The sequence below is a fragment of the Ips typographus genome, linkage group LG2 (assembly GCF_016097725.1).
Source record: "Ips typographus isolate SLU linkage group LG2, UJ_Ityp_2.0, whole genome shotgun sequence".
NCBI classification, from domain to species: Eukaryota; Metazoa; Arthropoda; class Insecta; order Coleoptera; family Curculionidae; genus Ips; species Ips typographus.
In genome coordinates, this window is record NC_138423.1 from 24,053,388 (window position 1) to 24,073,050 (window position 19,663).

Genomic DNA, 19,663 nt, shown 5'->3' on the forward strand with positions numbered 1-19,663 from the left:
CGGTTTTAACGCCTTAATTTTCTATTGGCAAAGCGGTCGATAATGACCCATAAAATCGGCTTTATTGCTGAAAATAACAACCAAACGACATATTTATTTAACTAATTTGAATAATACGATTTAACGAGCCGTAAATCACTTGATAGTAATGCCGGAGCATGTCGTTAAACAGGAGTGTCCAAAATTAAATTATCACCATTTTTTTTTCTTTAAATTATCGATAGGATTGTCTAATTATAGCCATTGTCATAAATTAAATAAACTCAATGAAATTCGTCAATAATGACCTCAAATTTTAGATGTTTTACATGTTTGGGTTAGTGGTGAAACTGTAAATTTGAAACTTTGATTTTTCACTGTGGGTACAGTTTACAAACAAATTCTGAATTTAAAATTTTCTATTAAAAACATAAAAATTAAATGTACCAACTTGTATATTGCTAAACAATAACTTTGCTAAATGCTTTATTTCTGAACAAATAACACATCTATAATTACAACTTTGTATTTGTCCTAATTTTCCACGATAAACATCATATAACTGGGCTAGGCACCTCCATCAAGGACATTGCACATTTTCTAGATAATCCCATCAATTGTCGATTAATCAACCTCGACCTGTCATAACATCATTACTGCAGATTTCAAAACTGATAAAAGTTTTAAAACTAATCTAAAGGATTACCATCACAGTTAAATTAATTATGCAATTTTTGTAAATTTGCTATTGTAATAATTGTGGTTTTTAAGGTAAAAGTCTCACTTTTCACTGATACACACATAGTGTATGAAAAATAGAAAGTTTTATAAGGTTTCTTGAAAAAAGTGGTTTAAATGTGCACTTGACCTAAAAAATACAGCACAGGCTAATATATCTGTTAATCTTTACTGTAGAGGTGTGGAAAAATATTAGTTTTCAAACAATTTTCATTTTACTGACCTAGTTAAAATTTCTAGGATGAACAATTAAACAACATTTCTACATTTACTGCAGCATTAAAGATTTCTGTAATTTCCTGGTTTGGTACCAAACACACAGGTTCGGGTTTGGGCTGTTTGAAGGCTCAGAGATAAACGTTTATACTAATTTTGCCAAAACCACTGTCTGTCTGCCACAACTGATGATTAAATGGAATTTGTTTTCTACTTTCACTTTTTAGAGTTAATCATCAAGTTTATTAAGGTTATTTGTATAGTTTATATGCATAATCGTCGTTTCTCGACAGATATTTCCTATAAATATTTGCCACAAAAGTATGTAAGTGCATTTTTCCGACTAAAACATTTAAATGTAAAATTAAACTGCCATGAAGAATAAAAAATAAATACAAAACCGCATCAACGAGAAAAGTTTACTTAGCCACAGTTTTTTTTCTGCAAAAACAAAGCGATTTAAAAAATAATGACAAAAAAATAAAAAGGTATATTTTCAGCTGCTAAATAAAACAAAATTAAAAAATCATCAAAATCACAAATTGTTTAAAAAAACTAGTATTTTACACTTACTACACACACTTACACTAAAATTTATTTTTTGAATCCAATTTTCTACCACTTTGTATCATTTAAACACGAAAAAACACAAAAACCCAGAAAAAAAACGTTTTTTGGTATGCGAAAATTACAACTGTTTTTGGTATTGCAAATGTCAAGTTTTACATAAAATGGTAAATATCTCAGAAACGGATACACTATTGCTGTTCTAAATTGTGACAAGTCCGTCAAATTACTAAATTATTAAGTACTGTTTTATTTAAGTATATTTTTTTATCAAAAAACTGTTACTATACTTATTTTAACATTTTTAACCTTTCTTAGTTTAAACCTTCTTACTTTTGTCAAAAACAGTAACTGCTTGCCTGAAACAACGAAAGTATGGCAACATCGCATAACTTTTCAATTCGACTTTGCCACTTCAAACCTATTTTGTCAAAATTTGCATTTTTATCTTACATCATCATTAGTAGCATTTTGGCAACGTCGCACTGTTTTAAAAAAGTATTTTCAGGCTATCAAAGTCTAAAATCTATGGATTTACTGTTCGAATTTGGCAATTATTGATTATTATTCCAAATTTCAAACTTAAAATCGTAATTTTTTCATTTATTGACTTTTAATAACAAAATATTGTCAAATCACTGTGGTTTCCAATAACTACGTGGAATCCTAGCTGAAAATGACGTTTTTAAACGAAACTTTGTACAATTTATGTGTGCTTCAATTTGGTAGTTTTACGAAAACACCATTTTTGAGAAAACTTTAAAAACTCACCCTGTAAATTTTGGTAATGTCTTGCAAGTTCTACATTAAGAATGCTTACAACCGGATGTTCCAAAGAATGTTTAGTTTTTAAGTTAGGTGTTTTGCAAAAATTTTGGTTTTCCCAGTTTCAAAGTTAAAATACATTTTTTCGGTCAGAGTTGCCAGATAAATATTGGGTTTTTTTTTTTTAAACTTAATAAAAAAATTATAATTTGTTTAACTTGTATTGTCATAATAAGAATGTTAAGTTAATTATACAAATCTGAGGACTCTTAATTCAAACTTTTTTCTAAAACTATTATTAGAGGCTTATTGCCTGTATTTATCCTGTATATTTGACAGGTTATTTAGACTTAACAAATGAGTATAACTTTGTCAAAAACGTTCTGTCGCAATATTTAAAAAACAGGTTTAGGTCTAATTTGCCCATTTAACTATAGTCTACTGTTTTTTTTTTGTGTTAATTGTCTTAAAGATTAGTCCAAAGAAGGAAATCGTAAAAATGGTTTTGTTATTAAGTAAACCATATGTTGTGTTGTCTTAATAGGCCAGTGACTAGTTTGAGCATCTTAATATTTTTTTAAAGACCAAATTAACCGTTTAGTCAGTGTAGTACCATGTAAGAACAATCGAGAGAGTTTTCGTGACCTTTGCAGTGCGTAACACCAAAATGTTCTACGTGACTTACTTAGTATTGACTGGATTTCTGGTAAGTTAACAAAATAATATTTATTAAGCAAAAACTTTCGCTTCTAACCGTTCTCTCTATTTAATCAATTACAAATAGAGCAATTACCAGAGCTAAAGTGGCGTTTAAAACCGAAACGCCACCAGTCGTAACTGTTCGCCTTTCAAACCTAATTAAGCGACAGATAATGACGATAATAACATATCTGGAATATTGCAATTATTTAATTGGTTCCATGAGCCAGTGGCGCCGTTCTCGTTTCGATTTTGTTACGCCCCTGGGTTTTTACATTAAGCGCAAATCGAATCAGTCAAAGACAACGAAGGTGTGTTCCTCCTTGCAATTAACGCCTTCGTGATTGATGTGGAAAATTACGATGTCTGTAAAAAATAATTTTTCAAAAACGCTTTTGTTCATCTTCAAACAATCGGACCTATTGAAATCCAGTGGCGGCCATTATTAGAATGGGGATGCTAGTTTTTGGTGTTATTAAGCAACCCAAAAGAGGATTAGGCCTAACCGACTTTAGACCGACTCTAGTTGAGTAACCCAGGTGGTTAATTCCTGAGAAGCACAACTCGCAAACGGTTTTCAGATTATAAACCAGGCTTAATGAATAAAATAGTCTAGGCCGGGAGACGGAAAGAAATAGATTGGTGTAAATAAGATGGCGTAATCGAATTATCTAAGCCTATTTACAGTCAAACAATTCAAATTTATTAACCTGCATGTGAGGAGCATGTTTGCAATCTTTTTCTTTTTGTTTATAGGTGGCGCTTATCTTTGTAATAATTTTGTCGTGGGAAAAAGGGGGTCACACTTAGGTTTTTAGCCTAAAAATTCATGTACGTGCATTTACTTAATTACGATAATTTAAAAAACTAAAATTTTATTGAAAAATGTGTAGGATGGTTGTTGTTATTAGTTGGATAGTTGGATTATCATAATTGGCCAAATTATTATCCAATTGCCAAGCATGTTACTGAAAAAAAAATTTGGTTCTTTGAGTGTAATTTAAAAAAATTATTATTTTAATACATTTTATTACGAATATTTAAATAATTCATATTTTACCCTGTACGTACATTATGTAAATCTTGACAAGCTGGATTAAATGACGTAATAACATACAGGGCGTCCCATGTTTAAAAAGTGCAGTATCAGGCCTTTGAATATGATGATAACAGATTTTGTGCAATCTATTAGAGAGTCTAGAGTATCTTTGACTCTGCATATCTCAAAAACTGTACACTTTTTAAAAATCACATAGTGAGCATTGACAAGCAGCATCAAGTAACGTAAAATATACAGGATGTCCCATTTGAAATAGTGCACTTTTTAGCCTTTGAAACCAAAAACAAGTTTAATACAATTCTCTGTTGACAATAATAAACAAATTTGACCGTAAATAGTCTTGACAAACACAATTTAGTAACAAACTAAAACATACAAAGTGTCCCAATTTGGATTCTGATCCTTTAAAATGTCACCAGAAATTTGAAAACAGTTGTTTAGATTCTTAAGGTTGAGAGAAAATCAATTGTTTGATACCTTTTAGTGGTTTAACCTACCAACAAGTCTTGTCATATCTTTAGAAATTGCATTTTAATGGCTCAGTGTTGCCATATCCATTGGGAAAGCCATTTCTTTAGCTTTCCATTGATGTATAAAAGTCTACACAGAGTGTGAAAATCTAAATCAAAATCTAGAAAACACGTAAAAAAATTGGTGGGGTAATCGTGAAAAAAGTGAAGTAGTTTTTTCTCATTTTAAACGAACAAAAAACGTTAAAAACAGCTGCCAAAAGTCACGTGACATTTAACCAAAAAACGGTCAAAATGACGGATGTGTGTACGTGGGTAAAAAAAAGAGTAAAACGCTTATCAACCGAAAAAATCATCACGTGATTTTGGAAAACCTGGTTGCAATAAAACGATTAAAACATATCAAGTCATAACCATTGCAAAAAACGAGTTGAACATTAAATCTTTTTTTTTGATGATTCCTAATAAATATGAGAAAAAGGGGAAAATTATAGGGACTAACCCTTCATTAGATTGCAATACTTTTGCCCTCAAAGGCCTTCTCAGGAAGACTAACCAAATTCAACTCTAACGTTTACGGTTATTTGAAAAAATATCGAAAAAGTGTACGACTAGAAAGTTGTAGGAAATTCAATAATCCTCCACAAAATTGCATTAGGACACTTTTCCCCCGTAAAGAGATTTTAAAGTAGAAAAGGCTACTTTTTCATAAGAAAGCTATAAGATTGTTACTTATTTGGTACAAAAATCATTCATAATCATTTATTCAGTATTTTATTTTGACAAATATTGACCAAAGATTACTTTAACGAAATTAATGACAGCCATGCGAGGGGCAAATCGCCCAGGTATTTTGGTGTACACACTGTACGTAATTCGAGGAATTTTTAAGGCATTTGAGAGTATTTTAAGGGCATTGTCTGTATATTTCAAAATGGTTTGTGGTATTTTCATTGAAATTTTGAGCAAAATAAAGCCTCTTTTTAGGAAATTTTGTGATATTTTAAGGAATACATTGCAGTGGACAATACAGTGTATCAATATACCAAAATTGACTGAAAATTGAACAGAACAGTCTAGGCACATGTAATTATTATGATATCTTTGTTACATGATATTGAGTTGAAACAATATTCATTACAAATTATTATAATAATTTACCAATTTTTCAACGTTTATACTACATTTTTAATGTCACTGACGGTTTTTGACAGGTGTCAACTGGCTTTTACAGTGTTGCAAGCTGAAAATTGTATTATTAACGTCACGTAACGTGTATTTTACAATTATTTAAGCTTTTACAACTGTCTAAATTTAATTTACCAAATGATCAACGTTTAAATTATATTTTAAAGTAACGTGACTGTTTTTGACAGGTGTCAACTGGCTTTTACAGTTTTGCAAGCTCTAAAATTACATAATCAAAGTCACGTGATGTGTCTCTTGCAATTTCAGCTTTTACAAATGTCTAAATTTAATTTACCAAATTTTTAAATTTTCAACCACATTTTAAAGGTCACGTGACTAATATTGACAACTGTGTCAACTGGCCTTTACAGTGTTGCAAGAACATGCAGAATTGACAATGAAGAGTTTCCTAAAAACTGTGTCAAAGCACTAAAAAGTGCTGTAAAAGACCCTAAACAAGTTCAACCAAGCTGAACTCATCGGTTATTTGGAAAAATATCAAAAAAATGTAAAAGGGAAATTTTTACGTTGTTTTTCAATTTAACCCCATAGTGATATATATTTTTGAAAAGCTAATTTTTTGCTTATTCGAAATCTGCAAAAGTATAAAGGACGTCCCATTTAAATGAAAGTATGTGATGGTTTAAATCTTTAAAACGATGTGTTCCAGAAAAAATGAGAAGCCATTTGTAACTTTTCTGCGTCGCTAATAATAAAGAAATAAACGAGGGGAGTTCAAAATTGTCATATTTTCAAAATCACGAAGGTACAGTGTACGTACGACAGGACGAAGGTACGACTGCACCTTTGTTACTTTTGGAGATACCCCGTAAAAATCGAATTTGAGACACCTTGACATTTTTCGAAAATCACATAGTACGCCTTCACAAGCAGAATTTACTAGGTCTGTTCGCGCAAAGAATCCACAACTAATAATCAGAGAAATATGTACAGCCATTGGTCATTAATCAGAAAATGTCAATGTCACCTGTTTATTCAACCAATAAAAGCCAACATTTTCCGATTTTCAGTTTGAAACCAGTTTGGGATTGCCTGTGCGAACAGACCTACTAACAAAATAACATACAAGATGTTCCACTTAAAATAACGTAATTTTTGAGCTAAAAAATTCTGGCCTTAAGCAGAGTAAAACTTTTTAAAATCAATTACAATTTCCATAGCATGACTGACGCTCTTTTGTTCTTTTAATGCTGGTCTCTCGAGTTGCAATTACTTTTGGTAAATCGGTCCTTTCATTATTTCCCGATAAAAACATTAATATCGTGTCGGCTTCGATTGAATTACCCCCCCGATCTTAATCTCGCCCAAATCGATCCGTACAAACGGCCGCCCTCAAATTATCGTATTTCATATTACATTTTTAACGGCGGAAATTACGTTGTAATTTACTTTTTTCATACTTCGACCTCGCGTGCGTGTCTTCACTTTCCGTCTTGACCTCTTCAGTCTTCAGAAGATTTAACGAGCCAATTAGTTTTTTTTTCTGTTGCCCATCTAGTCCCACGCTCGAAATTTTATTATCGATACAGATCAGGGAATCAGTAGTAAATGAGCTGCTTAATCGATAAGCCGTTTGGTTTTATAGGGTTTCTTCCAATGTCATGAATATGGGGTGGGCTGATGGTAATCCGTGAATATATTTGTTTTTCAATTTAACTGGCTTGAGAACCAGTGTTAACAGCGAAGGTCAAAATGTTTTAAATTTACAAAATCGTCCGTTAATTTACTTGGTAGGAAGCAAATTTACTTAATGGACAGTAGCGTAGGAAAAAATTGTTTTCTAAAAATCCAATCCCAAAGTATGTGCTAGTATTGTATGTAATCATTCAATTTTTTGACATTTTTTTTACTACATTTTTATTTAAAAATAAACAAATGAAACGATCTTCAAAAAAACAATAACATTTTCATCTTCCACGGTTTCGGTTTCTTTTGACAAAATGTGAAAAAATAATAATTACCGCGTCCGGTATTTAGGGCAAATGGTACACCTATAATTTAAATATAAGAAAAGAATAACAGGTGAGTTAATATCAAATAAGAAAAAAGTGTAAACAAATAAAGTATGATGGCTCGTCTCTCTCGTCACTTTCGAACATACTGTCTCAACATCAAGAATTCTTTTAGTGTTTATCCTAAAGCAATTTACACCAAGTAAGGTGTAATATTTAAGAATTTCAAATGTTGACACAATTGACCTGGAAATTAAAATTGTTATAGCAAAATGCTTATTTGGAAAAAAATGTTTATGGATCAGTCAATTAAGCAACAATCAAAATAGTTAATTTATCCAAAAAGTAAACTTTGAAATACAATGAGATTTTTTTGCAGAACAAAAGCTACTTTATTAGCGTCAAGTCAAAAAAATTGTTATTTATGCAACAATGCAAAAAGTACATATTTTTTGCACGCAAGTTAAAGTTGTTTAGTTTAACAACACGTAAGTGCACAAACGGACTTTTTGCATGAGTTTCATCCAACATTTCTTTATAAAATCAACTTGTTTGATGATAAAAGCACAGCAAAAATATCACAGTGCAAAAAAGATAAACCTTTTTACACTAAAAATCATTAAAAAAAAGTATACTTTGAAAATTGAACCGCACATGTAATTATTATGGTAAAACATTTGTTACATGATATTAAGTTGAAACAATATTCATTACAAATTATTATAAGAATTAACAATTTTTCTACATTTAAACTACATGTTTAAGGTCACGTGACTATTTTTGTCAGGTGTCAACTGGACTCTACAGTGTTGCAAGCTCTAAAATTGCATAATCAAAATCACGTGATGTGTCTTTTACAATTTCAGCTTTTACAACTGTCTAAATTTTATTTATCAATTTTCCAAAGTTTAAATTGCGTTTTGAAGGTCACGTGACTGTTTTTGACAATGTCAACTATCTTTACTTCCTATATATTTAATTTTTCAACTGTTTCTCTTAAATGATAGGCATCTTTATTTGGCACGTGCTAATTTGTTTACTATGACAGTTACAAGATTCGTTTAAACGTCAAAATATAATCTGTAATTCCAGACAACCGTACAAAAAATATTTTTGTTTGTTAGAATTTGAAAAAACAGTCACCTGATCTTAGAAAATCAATTTTAAGCTTTCGGAACACGGTCAAATCAAGAGTCAAAAATTTGGAAAAACCTTTACGTTGTCCTAACCTAACCTAACCTAAAAACTGTCACGTGACTTTTAAAAATATTAATTTTTAAGCTTTTGGGTCTTCAAAATTTGGAAAAGCAATCAGGTAACGTAAGGAAGTAATTTTTTTGAATCATACAAATATACAAAGTGTAAAAGCAGACATGCTACTTAATTAATCTGACCTAAAAACTGCCACGTGACCAAAAAAAAAAATTCGAGGTATTTCAAGGTAATATGAGGCATTTTAGGCAGTTTTAAGGCATTTTGGGCAATAATGAAGCATTGTGAGGTATTATAAAGGCATTTCAAGGTATTTTGTATGCAAAAAGGCATTTTGGTGGTCAAAACATTTCTTCTCGTTCCACTAAAGGACTCCAATTCACAGGATCTTCTCTTGTCAGATCAGGTTCTTCTTTCGTTTCCTGATCATTAGGACACCTTCTTCATGGATTATTTTATCGTCAGTTGTCACAAAATAGCTTGCAAAGGCAGAAATATAATTTTTGACATAGTGTAGGTTTCTGCAGGATCTTCCAAGTTTACAAAAATCGAGCATAGGATTGTAAAAAGCGCATTTTTAAAACCATCGAATTTGAGACAACCTGTACAGTCTTTACTTCCCCCAACGTCATTGAAAGTGAATATCTAGAAGATCTCTTTTTTGTGATTTTCTCCAATAGATGCCAACAACTTTCAAGATCGAAGAATCTATACCGTCATAGTGTCTTTCCTTTCATTGTCAGAGGGTTTCTTTTGTCTTCCAAGTGTCAACAATGAAGAATGAAATTTTAAATTCTTTGAAAAAGGTTACAGTGCAAATTTAAAAATCTTTACACTATGAATTATTTAGATAAATATTCGGTAATTACTATTTTATTGCAACTCATTTATTTTGCAGCATGACTAAAAACAAACTTTTTCTCACTGGTTTGGTTACATAAAATTCACTGACAAAAACACACGCAAAGGATTGCGTGCCAAGAGTGGATTCTCACACCTCTCTGTTGAAGAGCCGACATGCAAACACATGGCCGAAAAAACGGTTGATTTATCTAAATCGAGCTCGTAAATTGCGTTATGTACATTTTAGTGCAATAACTTTTAATATGGCTGGCGCCGATACGGACGCTACTGACGAACCAGTCTGCAAATATCTGAAAAACGCGCTGCAAAATTTGCATGATTTATACGCTAATAGGAAACTATCGACAAGCACACTGATAAGTATTTGTTCAGAAAGCTCTCGTTTTTGATGTGTCCCGCTATTAATATTTATACCGATTAATGACATACGAATGGATTTATGGCGGTTTCTTTGTACAAGCTGATAATTGCGGTTTCTAACGTTTCATTATGCTGCCCGATTTCTTTAAAAGTCCACATAATATACCGGATGTCATTCAATCTGACAAAATGTAACTGGTACAAACAGGCGGTTGTTACACAGTTTCACACCACATACCTAAACAAAATCTTAAGACTGTGGTCATAATCGATATTTATGCGGATTCGTTTCATTTCAGAACTGATAGGTAATTTAAGCCTCGATCTGACAGACAAAAGAATATTAAAAAGCGTTTATATATCTCCTTTTAAATTTAAATTAAATTAAATTTTCTGTGCCTCCTCCACTTTGAGCTCATCTTAAATAAAAAATAAAATTAAATGAACCGAAATGAACTCCAAAAGAAATAGCTAAGATAATTGCAGCATCACTAATTCGATTAGATAAAGCAGTTAATATCCCCGCTCTATTTGATTTAACATTTTGATAATAAACAACTAAAGCGTAAGAACCTAAACCTAAGCCATCTCAACCAATTAAAATAGAAACTAAATTTAGATTTAAAATAAGTATTATTATTGAACAAACAAATATAACTATTAAAAAAATAAAACGTTTTAAAAACTTATCCCCAACTATATATTCTGAACTATAATTTAAAATTATTGATGAAACGAAAAAAACAAAACTTATGAATAAAAAAGTTTTGCAGTCAAAATAAAAAACTCCTTCAATAGAAACCCCTAATAAATTTAAAACCCCAATTTCTATAAAAATCGAGAAATTTTTTCTCATAAATATTAAGCCTATAACAAAACAAAAAATTGAAAAAATTAAAAAAATTGAAAAATAAACCATGCAGTATAAAATTACCCAAAACAAAATTATTTGTATCTTTACAGAGTGTAAACGCCCAAGGAGTAGTAGGCGGCAACGATGACAACGACCATCAGTGTCAACCCTGTCTTAGAGGAGCTTGTCGTACAACTAACGGCATCTACATGCGCCCCGATTTACCCCCCGGTTACTCCCTGGTAGCTCAAATCCCCAAAGGCGCATGCGGTCTTCACGTGCAACAACTTAAGCACACCAGAAATATTTTAGGTGAGTTTCTTATCGTTTTAGAGTTACAAGAAGTACTGACTATCCAATTTAGCTTTGAAAATTAGCGGAAACTCATCGTACCTCCTCAATGGAGACTGGAATTTTGGTCCTAGTAGGTCGCAAGATGCGGCTGGAACTAAAATCACCTACGTCAAACAGGACCCTAACTCTCTGGAGTCTATTCAAGCCTTAGGTCCCTTAACTGTTCCTTTAGATGTTATGGTAATTTTTACCTTAAAAAACAATGCAATGGTTAAAAAACCACAATTTTTATTGTAGATTGTCAGTTTCCAGGCCAATCCTGGCGTAAAATACAGATACTCCTACCCACCAGAAGATGAACCTCTGGGGATTATTGCACCACCACTCCTCAAGAAACCGTCACCTTCAGAGGCGTCTCATTCAGACGCGCGAAGACTGGATTCGAATCCGGCTACTACAGCACCTTATAATAATCAAAGGGACGATCCCAAACCGATAGTTTATGCGGGATCTAAAAAAGCTGGACGTAGGAGACGGAATTTTCATTGGAAAATCACTGGGACCACGCCGTGTTCAAAAAGTTGCGGTGGTGGTGAGTTTCTGAATGGGCCTATCCCACATATCATAAATTTTTGTTTTAATGACTGGAATCGAAAGAATAGGATCAAAAAACTAATTTTTCATATTCTTGAAGAAAAAATTATGGTCGTAAACATTCCTACATTAGTTTGAATTTGTCCATTCAATTTAAAAGATCTGTTTTGGCGCGCATGTGACGTACATAATTCTGGGCGATTTTATTGGCTGTTGCACGGCATCTGTTTCACTTCTTGTCGTTGATTGGTTGATAGTGTAATACGTCACCAGCGGCGGGCGTTTTAAATCATCATTTTTTTTCTATTTAGACTTGATATTTTTGAAAACAAAAAAAATACGGGTATAATATTTTCAATCCGTCTTTGTAGTTATGAAATAAAAAAAAATTGTGGGAAAGGCCATTAGTCGCAAATCAAAATTACTGAAACTTTATCACCCTGTATCTCGGTAACAACGCATTTTCGGACACAACTTTATGCTTAAAATCCAGACTCACCCTGTACTTTGTCGATTTTAAACTGGGCTTGGTACCAATATAACGCAGCTGTCAATAAGTGTCAATTTAGGTCTCATTAGTTTAGGTATTGTCAAGATTATTATCATCTTGAAGATGAGATTTACTCAAATCTCCCTCACCTCCTAGTTGCATGATAATATCGTCATATCTGGCATCAGATTCACCCTGACCATTCATTCTAATATTCTAGTAAAGAAAGAAAATTTAAATAAATAAGCTTGAATCAAAATTCTATTATAGGGATGCCAAGTTATTTTTAAGGTAAATAACTAAACCTATCTAACTTATTTCTACCTGAAAATCCTGCTTCTAAATATATCATTGAAACTACAAATATCTTTAACACAAAAAATTACAAACTACTTACAACTAATACTCTTCGTCAAAGAGTCCAAATTGTCCAAAATAAACCGTCAGTTGATCAATCTTCTTCTTTTCCGTTGAGGTGGATTTTTAACTGCAAAGGCTGTATCTCGGTAACAGCCGGGAGGCCTCCTCGGTTATCGATTTAACCACTTCTGGAATAGGTCCCCTATCACAATCTGCTCCATGTCATAACGTGGACTAGATGGTACAATTGCTGGTAGCACTCGGTATTACACTCAGTAACTTCAGTTCTGGAAGGAAACAGCTTTCTAAGATCACCTGATCTTCAATAGTCTGATTTTTGCTCGAACTTTTTAGAAAACTGACTTTCCAGCTCTCATTAATAGTCTCTCTTGACAAACCAAAAACAAAAAAACCTTTTTTCCCACCTTCTACCTCCACGTACCACCTTTTTCACCTCCTTTGAAGTTCATCAAGTAATACTGTTAATTTTCTTAATAACTACATACAATCCTACTAAAACTAACTATAATAGCAAACACTTGACATCCCTACAAAAATGTACCTTTTCTATAAATTAAATAAATAAATTTTCTTTATTTTCTTGAAAAAAATCCTTATTTTCAAGACAGTATATTAGTACCGGTTTTCTTTCGGTTTGTGATTTCTGATCCAAACGCATCATGATCCAAAAGTTACATCGTCGTCCGTGTGATTTTGTAACCGTGGTGTCATGTGATTTGTAGAATCCTAAATCATGCGTCGAAAGAACGCGCCTAAAAGAAAGTAAAAAAAATGTAATTTTTTGTTGTTTTTATCAGGAATTCAAACTTACACGAGAGTTTGCGTTCGAGTCATAAGCCCCACCCATCACATTCCCACCCATGAGAAACGTTGCGCCCATCTCGATCCACCCGCCTTCACACCAGTCCCATGCAACGTGGAACCGTGCGTCACAGCCTTTTGGGACGGAGCTTGGGGCCAATGTTCCGTGTCCTGTGGAGAAGGCCTACAGCAATACCTGCCACTGTGCAAAAAAGAAGTGGGCGGCAAACTGATTGTGGTGAGTGACGCTCAATGCGGCCATGAAAACAAACCCATACCGCAAACGAGGGCGTGCCGAGAACGAGAGTGTAGTCCTTTTAAGGGCTTGACTGACAATGAGGTGGAGCAGCCGAAGAGGGAATGGACCGTAGGAGGGTGGTCTCACGTGAGTGATTGGTTATGAAACAACGAGGGCGGGGTTATAAGAGGAGGGGAATTAGTGTACAGTGACTTGCGGTAACGGACACAAAACGAGACACGTTAGTTGTCCTTCTGGACAATGCGACGCAGCCAACAGGCCTCCGCATGTTGAGTATTGTCATCCTGGTCCTTGTTTGGATTCAGCTCCATCACAGTCAAGTAGAACAACAGTGTCTGCTAGTCAATCTTGGTTGGTAACAGAGTGGTCCCAATGTTCTGCTCATTGTGGTGAGACGTCAAATACGACCACACTCAAGTCCAAGTATCCATTTGTATTATTTTGGCAGGTCTAGGAAACCAGACCCGATTCGCACTTTGCGAAGAAGAACATTGCAATCCAGAGTCGAGACCGGAACTTTCCAGAGCTTGTTCCAGCGAGAAACAATGCGATGGTCAATGGTTTGTTGGTTCGTGGGGTGAATGTTCCGATTCTTGTACAGGTCCGGCAAAACAGAAGAGGGAAGTATTGTGTATTGCCAAAATTAGAGGTGTCCCACACGTCACCAACGACATTGTTTGTCCAGTCGCCACTAAACCCTACGAGGAGCAGTCATGCTTTGGTATTACCCTCTTAGGTTTGTGTAATTGAGCTGAAAATATTGATGTCACCATTCTGCAGGAGTCTGCCCACCTCAATGGTTTACGGGTGATTGGGGTAAATGCGAAGGAAATTGTCCCACTGGAGTTCAACGTAGGGAAGTTCGATGTCTGGACTTGGATAAACGACCGTCCAACTCGTGTCCAGAAGACCAAGTTCCTCCAGGCAAGCGCGCGTGCGTTTGCGAACCTTCACATAGGGAGAATCGCGATAGCTTCACTTTACATTTACCCCATGATGAGCCGGTGGATCGTAAGTAGTAACTGAGACTTGTTTTGTTGCTTGATGCACATTGTTGCATGCATTATGATAACTTCAACATCCTGTAACAACTTCTTAAAGGAGCTACAAATATGATACACAAAAATCGTTCAAAAAAATATCCCGTCAGAGAAAAGTTCTCAAGTAAATGTGATACAATGTTTGAAAGTTCCTATTCTTCATCAATCTGAATTGTTTGTAGATTTTATGACCAATACTTTTTTTGTGATTGAGTCAACATGTTTTTAATACATTTTATTCTCTAGGTTCCTGCGTAGATAGAATCCAGAAATGCAGACTGGCAGTTCAAGCGCGCCTTTGCAGTTACCCGTTCTACACCAAGAACTGTTGCGAATCTTGCAGAAGAGCACGCCAAGACGTTGCAGAATAATTTATTTCGCATACACTTATTAGTGTTTAATTTAGGATCGACTCGGCTTGACTGAAGATGAGGAACTGATAGGTTTACTAACAAATTTACCCTTCTAAGGCAGAGAAATATTCTATAAATAAATCGCTTAATGTGTTGTCTTTAAAGGCGAAGGAGAGGGATTTTTAAATGACAGATAGTAGTTTTAACCAATTCGAATTGTGATGTCATAAATGAAGTATTGTGGACAATGAGCCATCATCACATTCACAAGAATCAACGCTTAGTTACTGAACAAAAAAACTATCTAAACTGTGTAATCCTATGACAACATTATTAAACGACTAAAGAAATGTACTATTTATTAATATATTCTTGTCAACTTAGAACATTTCAAAGTAGCGTTGCCGTAATTAAATTTCGAGTGAGTGTTTATAATGAATGTACGAGTTGAGTGTATGTTTTTTTTTTACTTTTTAAAACAGCTTACACGACCTTGTACAGGTTGGGTTAAGAATACTCTGAATGATTAAAATTAGTTGTCTGTGATTGTTTTAATTTTATAACTATAATAACAGTAAGTTTGACTCGGTTGCTTTGACTGAACTCAGTATTGCACCTGAAAATTAAAAAACTGAAAAAATAAAAAAGTTTAAATTGACGCACTGCCAAATTAGGTTATTTTTCCGGGAGAAAAGAGTAAATCCAAAAAGTTAGTGAAGCGTTTTGTATTGCCAAACGTCGAATATAAGATTAATTAAACTATTATTATTTATTGTCTATGATTATGTAACTGACAAATTTTATAGGAAATAATAAAAAGTATTATGTGTAAGTATAGGCTTCATATCAATAATTCAACTTAAAATAAACAACTTTTACACCATCATCATTTAATCAGTGTATTATTTATTTCTTGTTGGGTTTGTACAGAAAGTATTGTACCAGTTACAGGAAGATCGAATACGTCAGTTTGTAGCCCCTAAAATCTTTTTTCATTGCACTCTCAAGTTTTGTAATAAAGATGTCAAATAGAGTAGTAGTGTGGTTTTCTGGATAAATAAATGTAAATTACTACTTAACGGCTAATAAGTGTCTTAAACTGATGATACAAAGAAACCACCGCACCATTTAAAGTCCATACAGCCACTGTTATAGTAAAAATCAAAGCGGCAAGTCTAGATTGCCACTCGGTGTAAAAAACGAACCAATTCGTGTAGAAGGCAAAACCCAAACTTATAATTCCCACCAGGTAACCTGCTATGCCAAGCAGGTTGTGTAGCGCTTTGAACCAGATGACACCAATTGGTAGATGAGGACTAACTTCGCGATGATATTTAATTATTAGGCCAGCAGGAACGGACAGCAAAATTAGGATTAACGAAACCAAACCTGACGAGACAAAAGTGGAATTTTTGTAAAAGTCAACAGGAATGGAAAATCTAAATTATCCATACCAAAACAATGGTGAGTAAAGAGAACCATTACAAACCAATGTTCTTGACAAAAGTTTTTGGTCAACTTTATCAGAAAGCTTTTATATCTGGTTGACACACATCAGCATTGGTTTTGTAATGTTCTATCCTAACTATTAATTTTGTATGAATAATTTTCCCCTTATAGAATAAGAAAACTTGCCAGTAATACCGTGAGCAGTGTAAAGGTGGTAACCTGGTTCAAGGTAATGAAATACCAAAGCGTCCCCAACTATAATAATAATAGTGGCAACAGTTACTATAACTCCGTGTACTGTATACTTTGCTGTTCTTGATAACTGTCTAGTCCATAAATCATCTCCAGTAAACAGCATTACAGATTCTGCCATTAACGGAATATACTAAAAATAGTGTTATTTAATAACAATTAAATTAATAAACCGACTTTATCGACCGCAAAATGTTTTAACAAACACTATCTAAAACTTACCCCGAGAGTGCACAGGATTACATGCCATGTAAACCAACTGTAGTTAACTAATGCAATCCAAGACACATACACTAAAATACCAGCAATGGCACATCTTGTTTGATAATTGAAACAAAACCGAACAACGTTTACACCAAAATTGCCTAAAGTAGTATTAGAATTTGAAGTGTTCGTCCGTCGACCAGGTTCTGTAATGTCCATATTTTGGGATCAAATAATGGTGTGGTTTGAGAGTAAGAAAGCAGTCAATAATAAATTTTCCAAGTAGGGACTAAGATATCGTCATGCCAAGCAGAATTAATTACACCTCTAGGGGAATTCCCATCACAAAATTACTAAGAATAAGATTTTTAATACAGGCGTTTATAATGGACGCTGCAAACTTATACTATCAATGTATAACAATTACTTTATTGATAGGAAATAACAAAATATTGAAGGTCAGCAATCTTATCTAAATACGTGCGTTTTCTCCATTCAATTAAAAGTGGTTTGAAATACTCATTTGATGTTTTAATGAAAATTAAAAAAACGACTTAAATCCTGTAAAAGTATTGGCCAGAACTACATTTTAAGAGAAACGTTTATAAAGAGATTTAAACAAATTGGACAGTAGGAAATAAACCATCAAACAATTTCCTCATTACCCCAAAAAACAGATTATATAATTATGATTTTTTATTAAGGATTAATTCATTGAGATAATCAGCAATCTAGCCAGTGAATTGCTAGTAAACCCTTATCAAACCATAATAATTAACAAAAATAGATCAGAATAAACTTTGCACTGTATATTAAACTAAGTCAACATCCAGTATACTCCATTTTTTTTAAACCATAAAATATTGCAAAAAAAATAATTAGTAACCTTATAAATCTACTTTTGCTTTTCTCTAACTACAAAATTAAGCAAAGTACTATTTTTAGTCTTGGTGGCACTATTACTTATTGTCTTTCCCCTATCTTTTCTTCTTCTATAATCCTCCCACAACTCTTCTTGAACCTCCACAGGCAACTCTTTAAACACCTCCTCATCAACACCAGGAGGGCAAAAAGTTGATGGAGTATTAGTTTCTTCCTGTACTTTACACCTTTTAGGCAAAGGCTCTTCCTCACATTTTCTGGTCAGAAATCCAGTCAAAGTATTGTTAGCACTGGGTTTATCCACAAATTTAGAAAAAGACAGACCCAAACAATTTATTTTGAAGCCACCACCCTTGCCCACTGCCTTTCTGAATAAGCTCATCACTATGTTTAGAATCTGAGATTCATTGTTTAGTGAGGTATCAAAACTGCATTGCCTTGATTCTTTTACACCTCCCAAAGGCTGGTTAGAGTTGTATCTACGCAGTGAGATTCTTACTAGCTTAGGCACTCTCCCATCTTCTTTAACTAATACCAAAAGTCGTTTCAGCAGTTCATTATACTTTTCTTCAATTTCTGTTTCAGTGGTCATAGGTCTGCTTGAATCTTCTAATCCAATGCTCAAAGGTTTCCCAGTTGGTTTCACTGGTGAGTTATCTACACCCTGACTTATATTAACTAAATGTTGTGCTTTTTCCCCTCCAAACCAGTTTTGCAGTTGATGGAAAGTACAGTTCTGCAGATCAACTACAGAGTTTATGTTGTGGGTGGCTAGAAGTTCTGCAGTACTTTGACCCAACCAAGGAATTTTCCTAACATTGTCCAATTGAATCAACAACTCTGATGCACTATTAGGAAACAACAATGTTTGTTTATTAGGTTTGTTCTGTGAACCAACCACTTTAGCTAACAGTTTATTACAAGCAATTCCTGCACATGTAGTCAAACCTAACTTGTTCAGAATTTCATTTCTAATTTCCTGTGCAATGTGAGAACCTATGATCAGTCTCTGGTGACAACCACAATCACATTCCAGACTACTTATATCCCCATACACATACCCAATTGGTTTTAAATCACAATTTCCTAAACGTTTACTAACCAGCTCACTCACATCAATAAAATTCTCATCCAAACCCAACTTTTCCACTAAAACTGAATAACCATGTAGCAGCTCAAAAACCTTCTGTGAAACTTGTCGGTAATCATACAGATCCTCTCCTCTAACTAGAACCAAATTGGGGCATAATTTCTTTGCCTCAGAAATACGCATACATTTCTGAATCCCGTATTCTCGGGCGACATAATTACTTGTTACCACAATATTTTTCTGTTGAATTCCAAGGGGTACTTGCCTTAAATTGGGCTGTTTGACCATTTCAACTTGGGCATAAAAGCAGTCAATATCGATGTGGATTATGGTCCTGCTATGATCCTCCATAATACAAAATGTAAGTCAAATCTAGTACTTGATCGTGTAGTATCTAATACAATACTGAATGATGATGAAAATTTAGTAAAAATCTTCTAACCCGCTCCCGCCATTATTATTTAAAAATATACAGACAAGCTACAGGTTACAGGTGATTTTGGCTTTTGACATTTGAATGAAAAAAGATCATGTGCTCATAAATGCAGTTTTGTGATATTGATCACGTGCCTAAATTTAATATTCAATAAATTTAATAGCTGTTATGTTGCCAGTTTTACTTTTACATTA

General features: G+C 33.6%; 3 protein-coding genes and 1 long non-coding RNA gene across 6 annotated transcripts in view; 1 reads left to right on the forward strand and 3 right to left on the reverse strand.

The window, feature by feature from the left end:
- Nucleotides 1–16,050, forward strand: part of LOC145724146 (thrombospondin type-1 domain-containing protein 4-like) — an 84,389-nt gene extending 68,339 nt beyond the window's left edge. Inside the window, exons 7-14 of the mRNA XM_081972263.1 lie at nt 11,055–11,256; nt 11,309–11,478; nt 11,536–11,830; nt 13,501–13,889; nt 13,945–14,152; nt 14,212–14,484; nt 14,544–14,774; nt 15,050–16,050. Of these exons, the coding sequence (XP_081828389.1) occupies nt 11,055–11,256; nt 11,309–11,478; nt 11,536–11,830; nt 13,501–13,889; nt 13,945–14,152; nt 14,212–14,484; nt 14,544–14,774; nt 15,050–15,174 (1,893 nt within the window). The 3' untranslated portion in view covers nt 15,175–16,050. The remainder of the gene's footprint in view (nt 1–11,054; nt 11,257–11,308; nt 11,479–11,535; nt 11,831–13,500; nt 13,890–13,944; nt 14,153–14,211; nt 14,485–14,543; nt 14,775–15,049) is intronic.
- LOC145724198 (uncharacterized) lies at nt 12,055–13,449 on the reverse strand. 2 transcript variants are annotated; one of them, XR_014176948.1, is made up of 2 exons: nt 13,323–13,449; nt 12,055–12,538 (listed from the first exon to the last, which is right to left on the reverse strand). It is a non-coding gene; the product is annotated as an uncharacterized LOC145724198 (long non-coding RNA). The 2 variants fall into 2 exon arrangements; XR_014176949.1 differs by lacking the exon at nt 13,323–13,449 and adding an exon at nt 12,720–13,196.
- LOC145724182 (transmembrane reductase CYB561D2-like) lies at nt 15,866–17,603 on the reverse strand. Of its 2 annotated transcripts, XM_081972316.1 has the most exons (4): nt 17,080–17,603; nt 16,792–16,990; nt 16,282–16,545; nt 15,866–16,205 (listed from the first exon to the last, which is right to left on the reverse strand). In XM_081972316.1, the coding sequence occupies exons 1-4, from the start codon at nt 17,278–17,280 to the stop codon at nt 16,102–16,104; spliced, it is 768 nt and encodes a 255-aa protein (XP_081828442.1). In that variant the 5' UTR covers nt 17,281–17,603; the 3' UTR covers nt 15,866–16,101. The 2 variants fall into 2 exon arrangements, with proteins under 2 accessions (XP_081828442.1, XP_081828443.1); XM_081972317.1 differs by having other exon boundaries at nt 15,866–16,545.
- Nucleotides 17,604–17,739: 136 nt separating this feature from the next.
- PolI (DNA polymerase iota) lies at nt 17,740–19,496 on the reverse strand. Its single transcript, XM_081972288.1, has one exon. It carries the CDS (start codon nt 19,382–19,384, stop codon nt 17,957–17,959), a length of 1,428 nt encoding a protein of 475 aa, XP_081828414.1. The 5' UTR covers nt 19,385–19,496; the 3' UTR covers nt 17,740–17,956.
- Between the last annotated feature and the right edge of the window lie 167 nt (nt 19,497–19,663).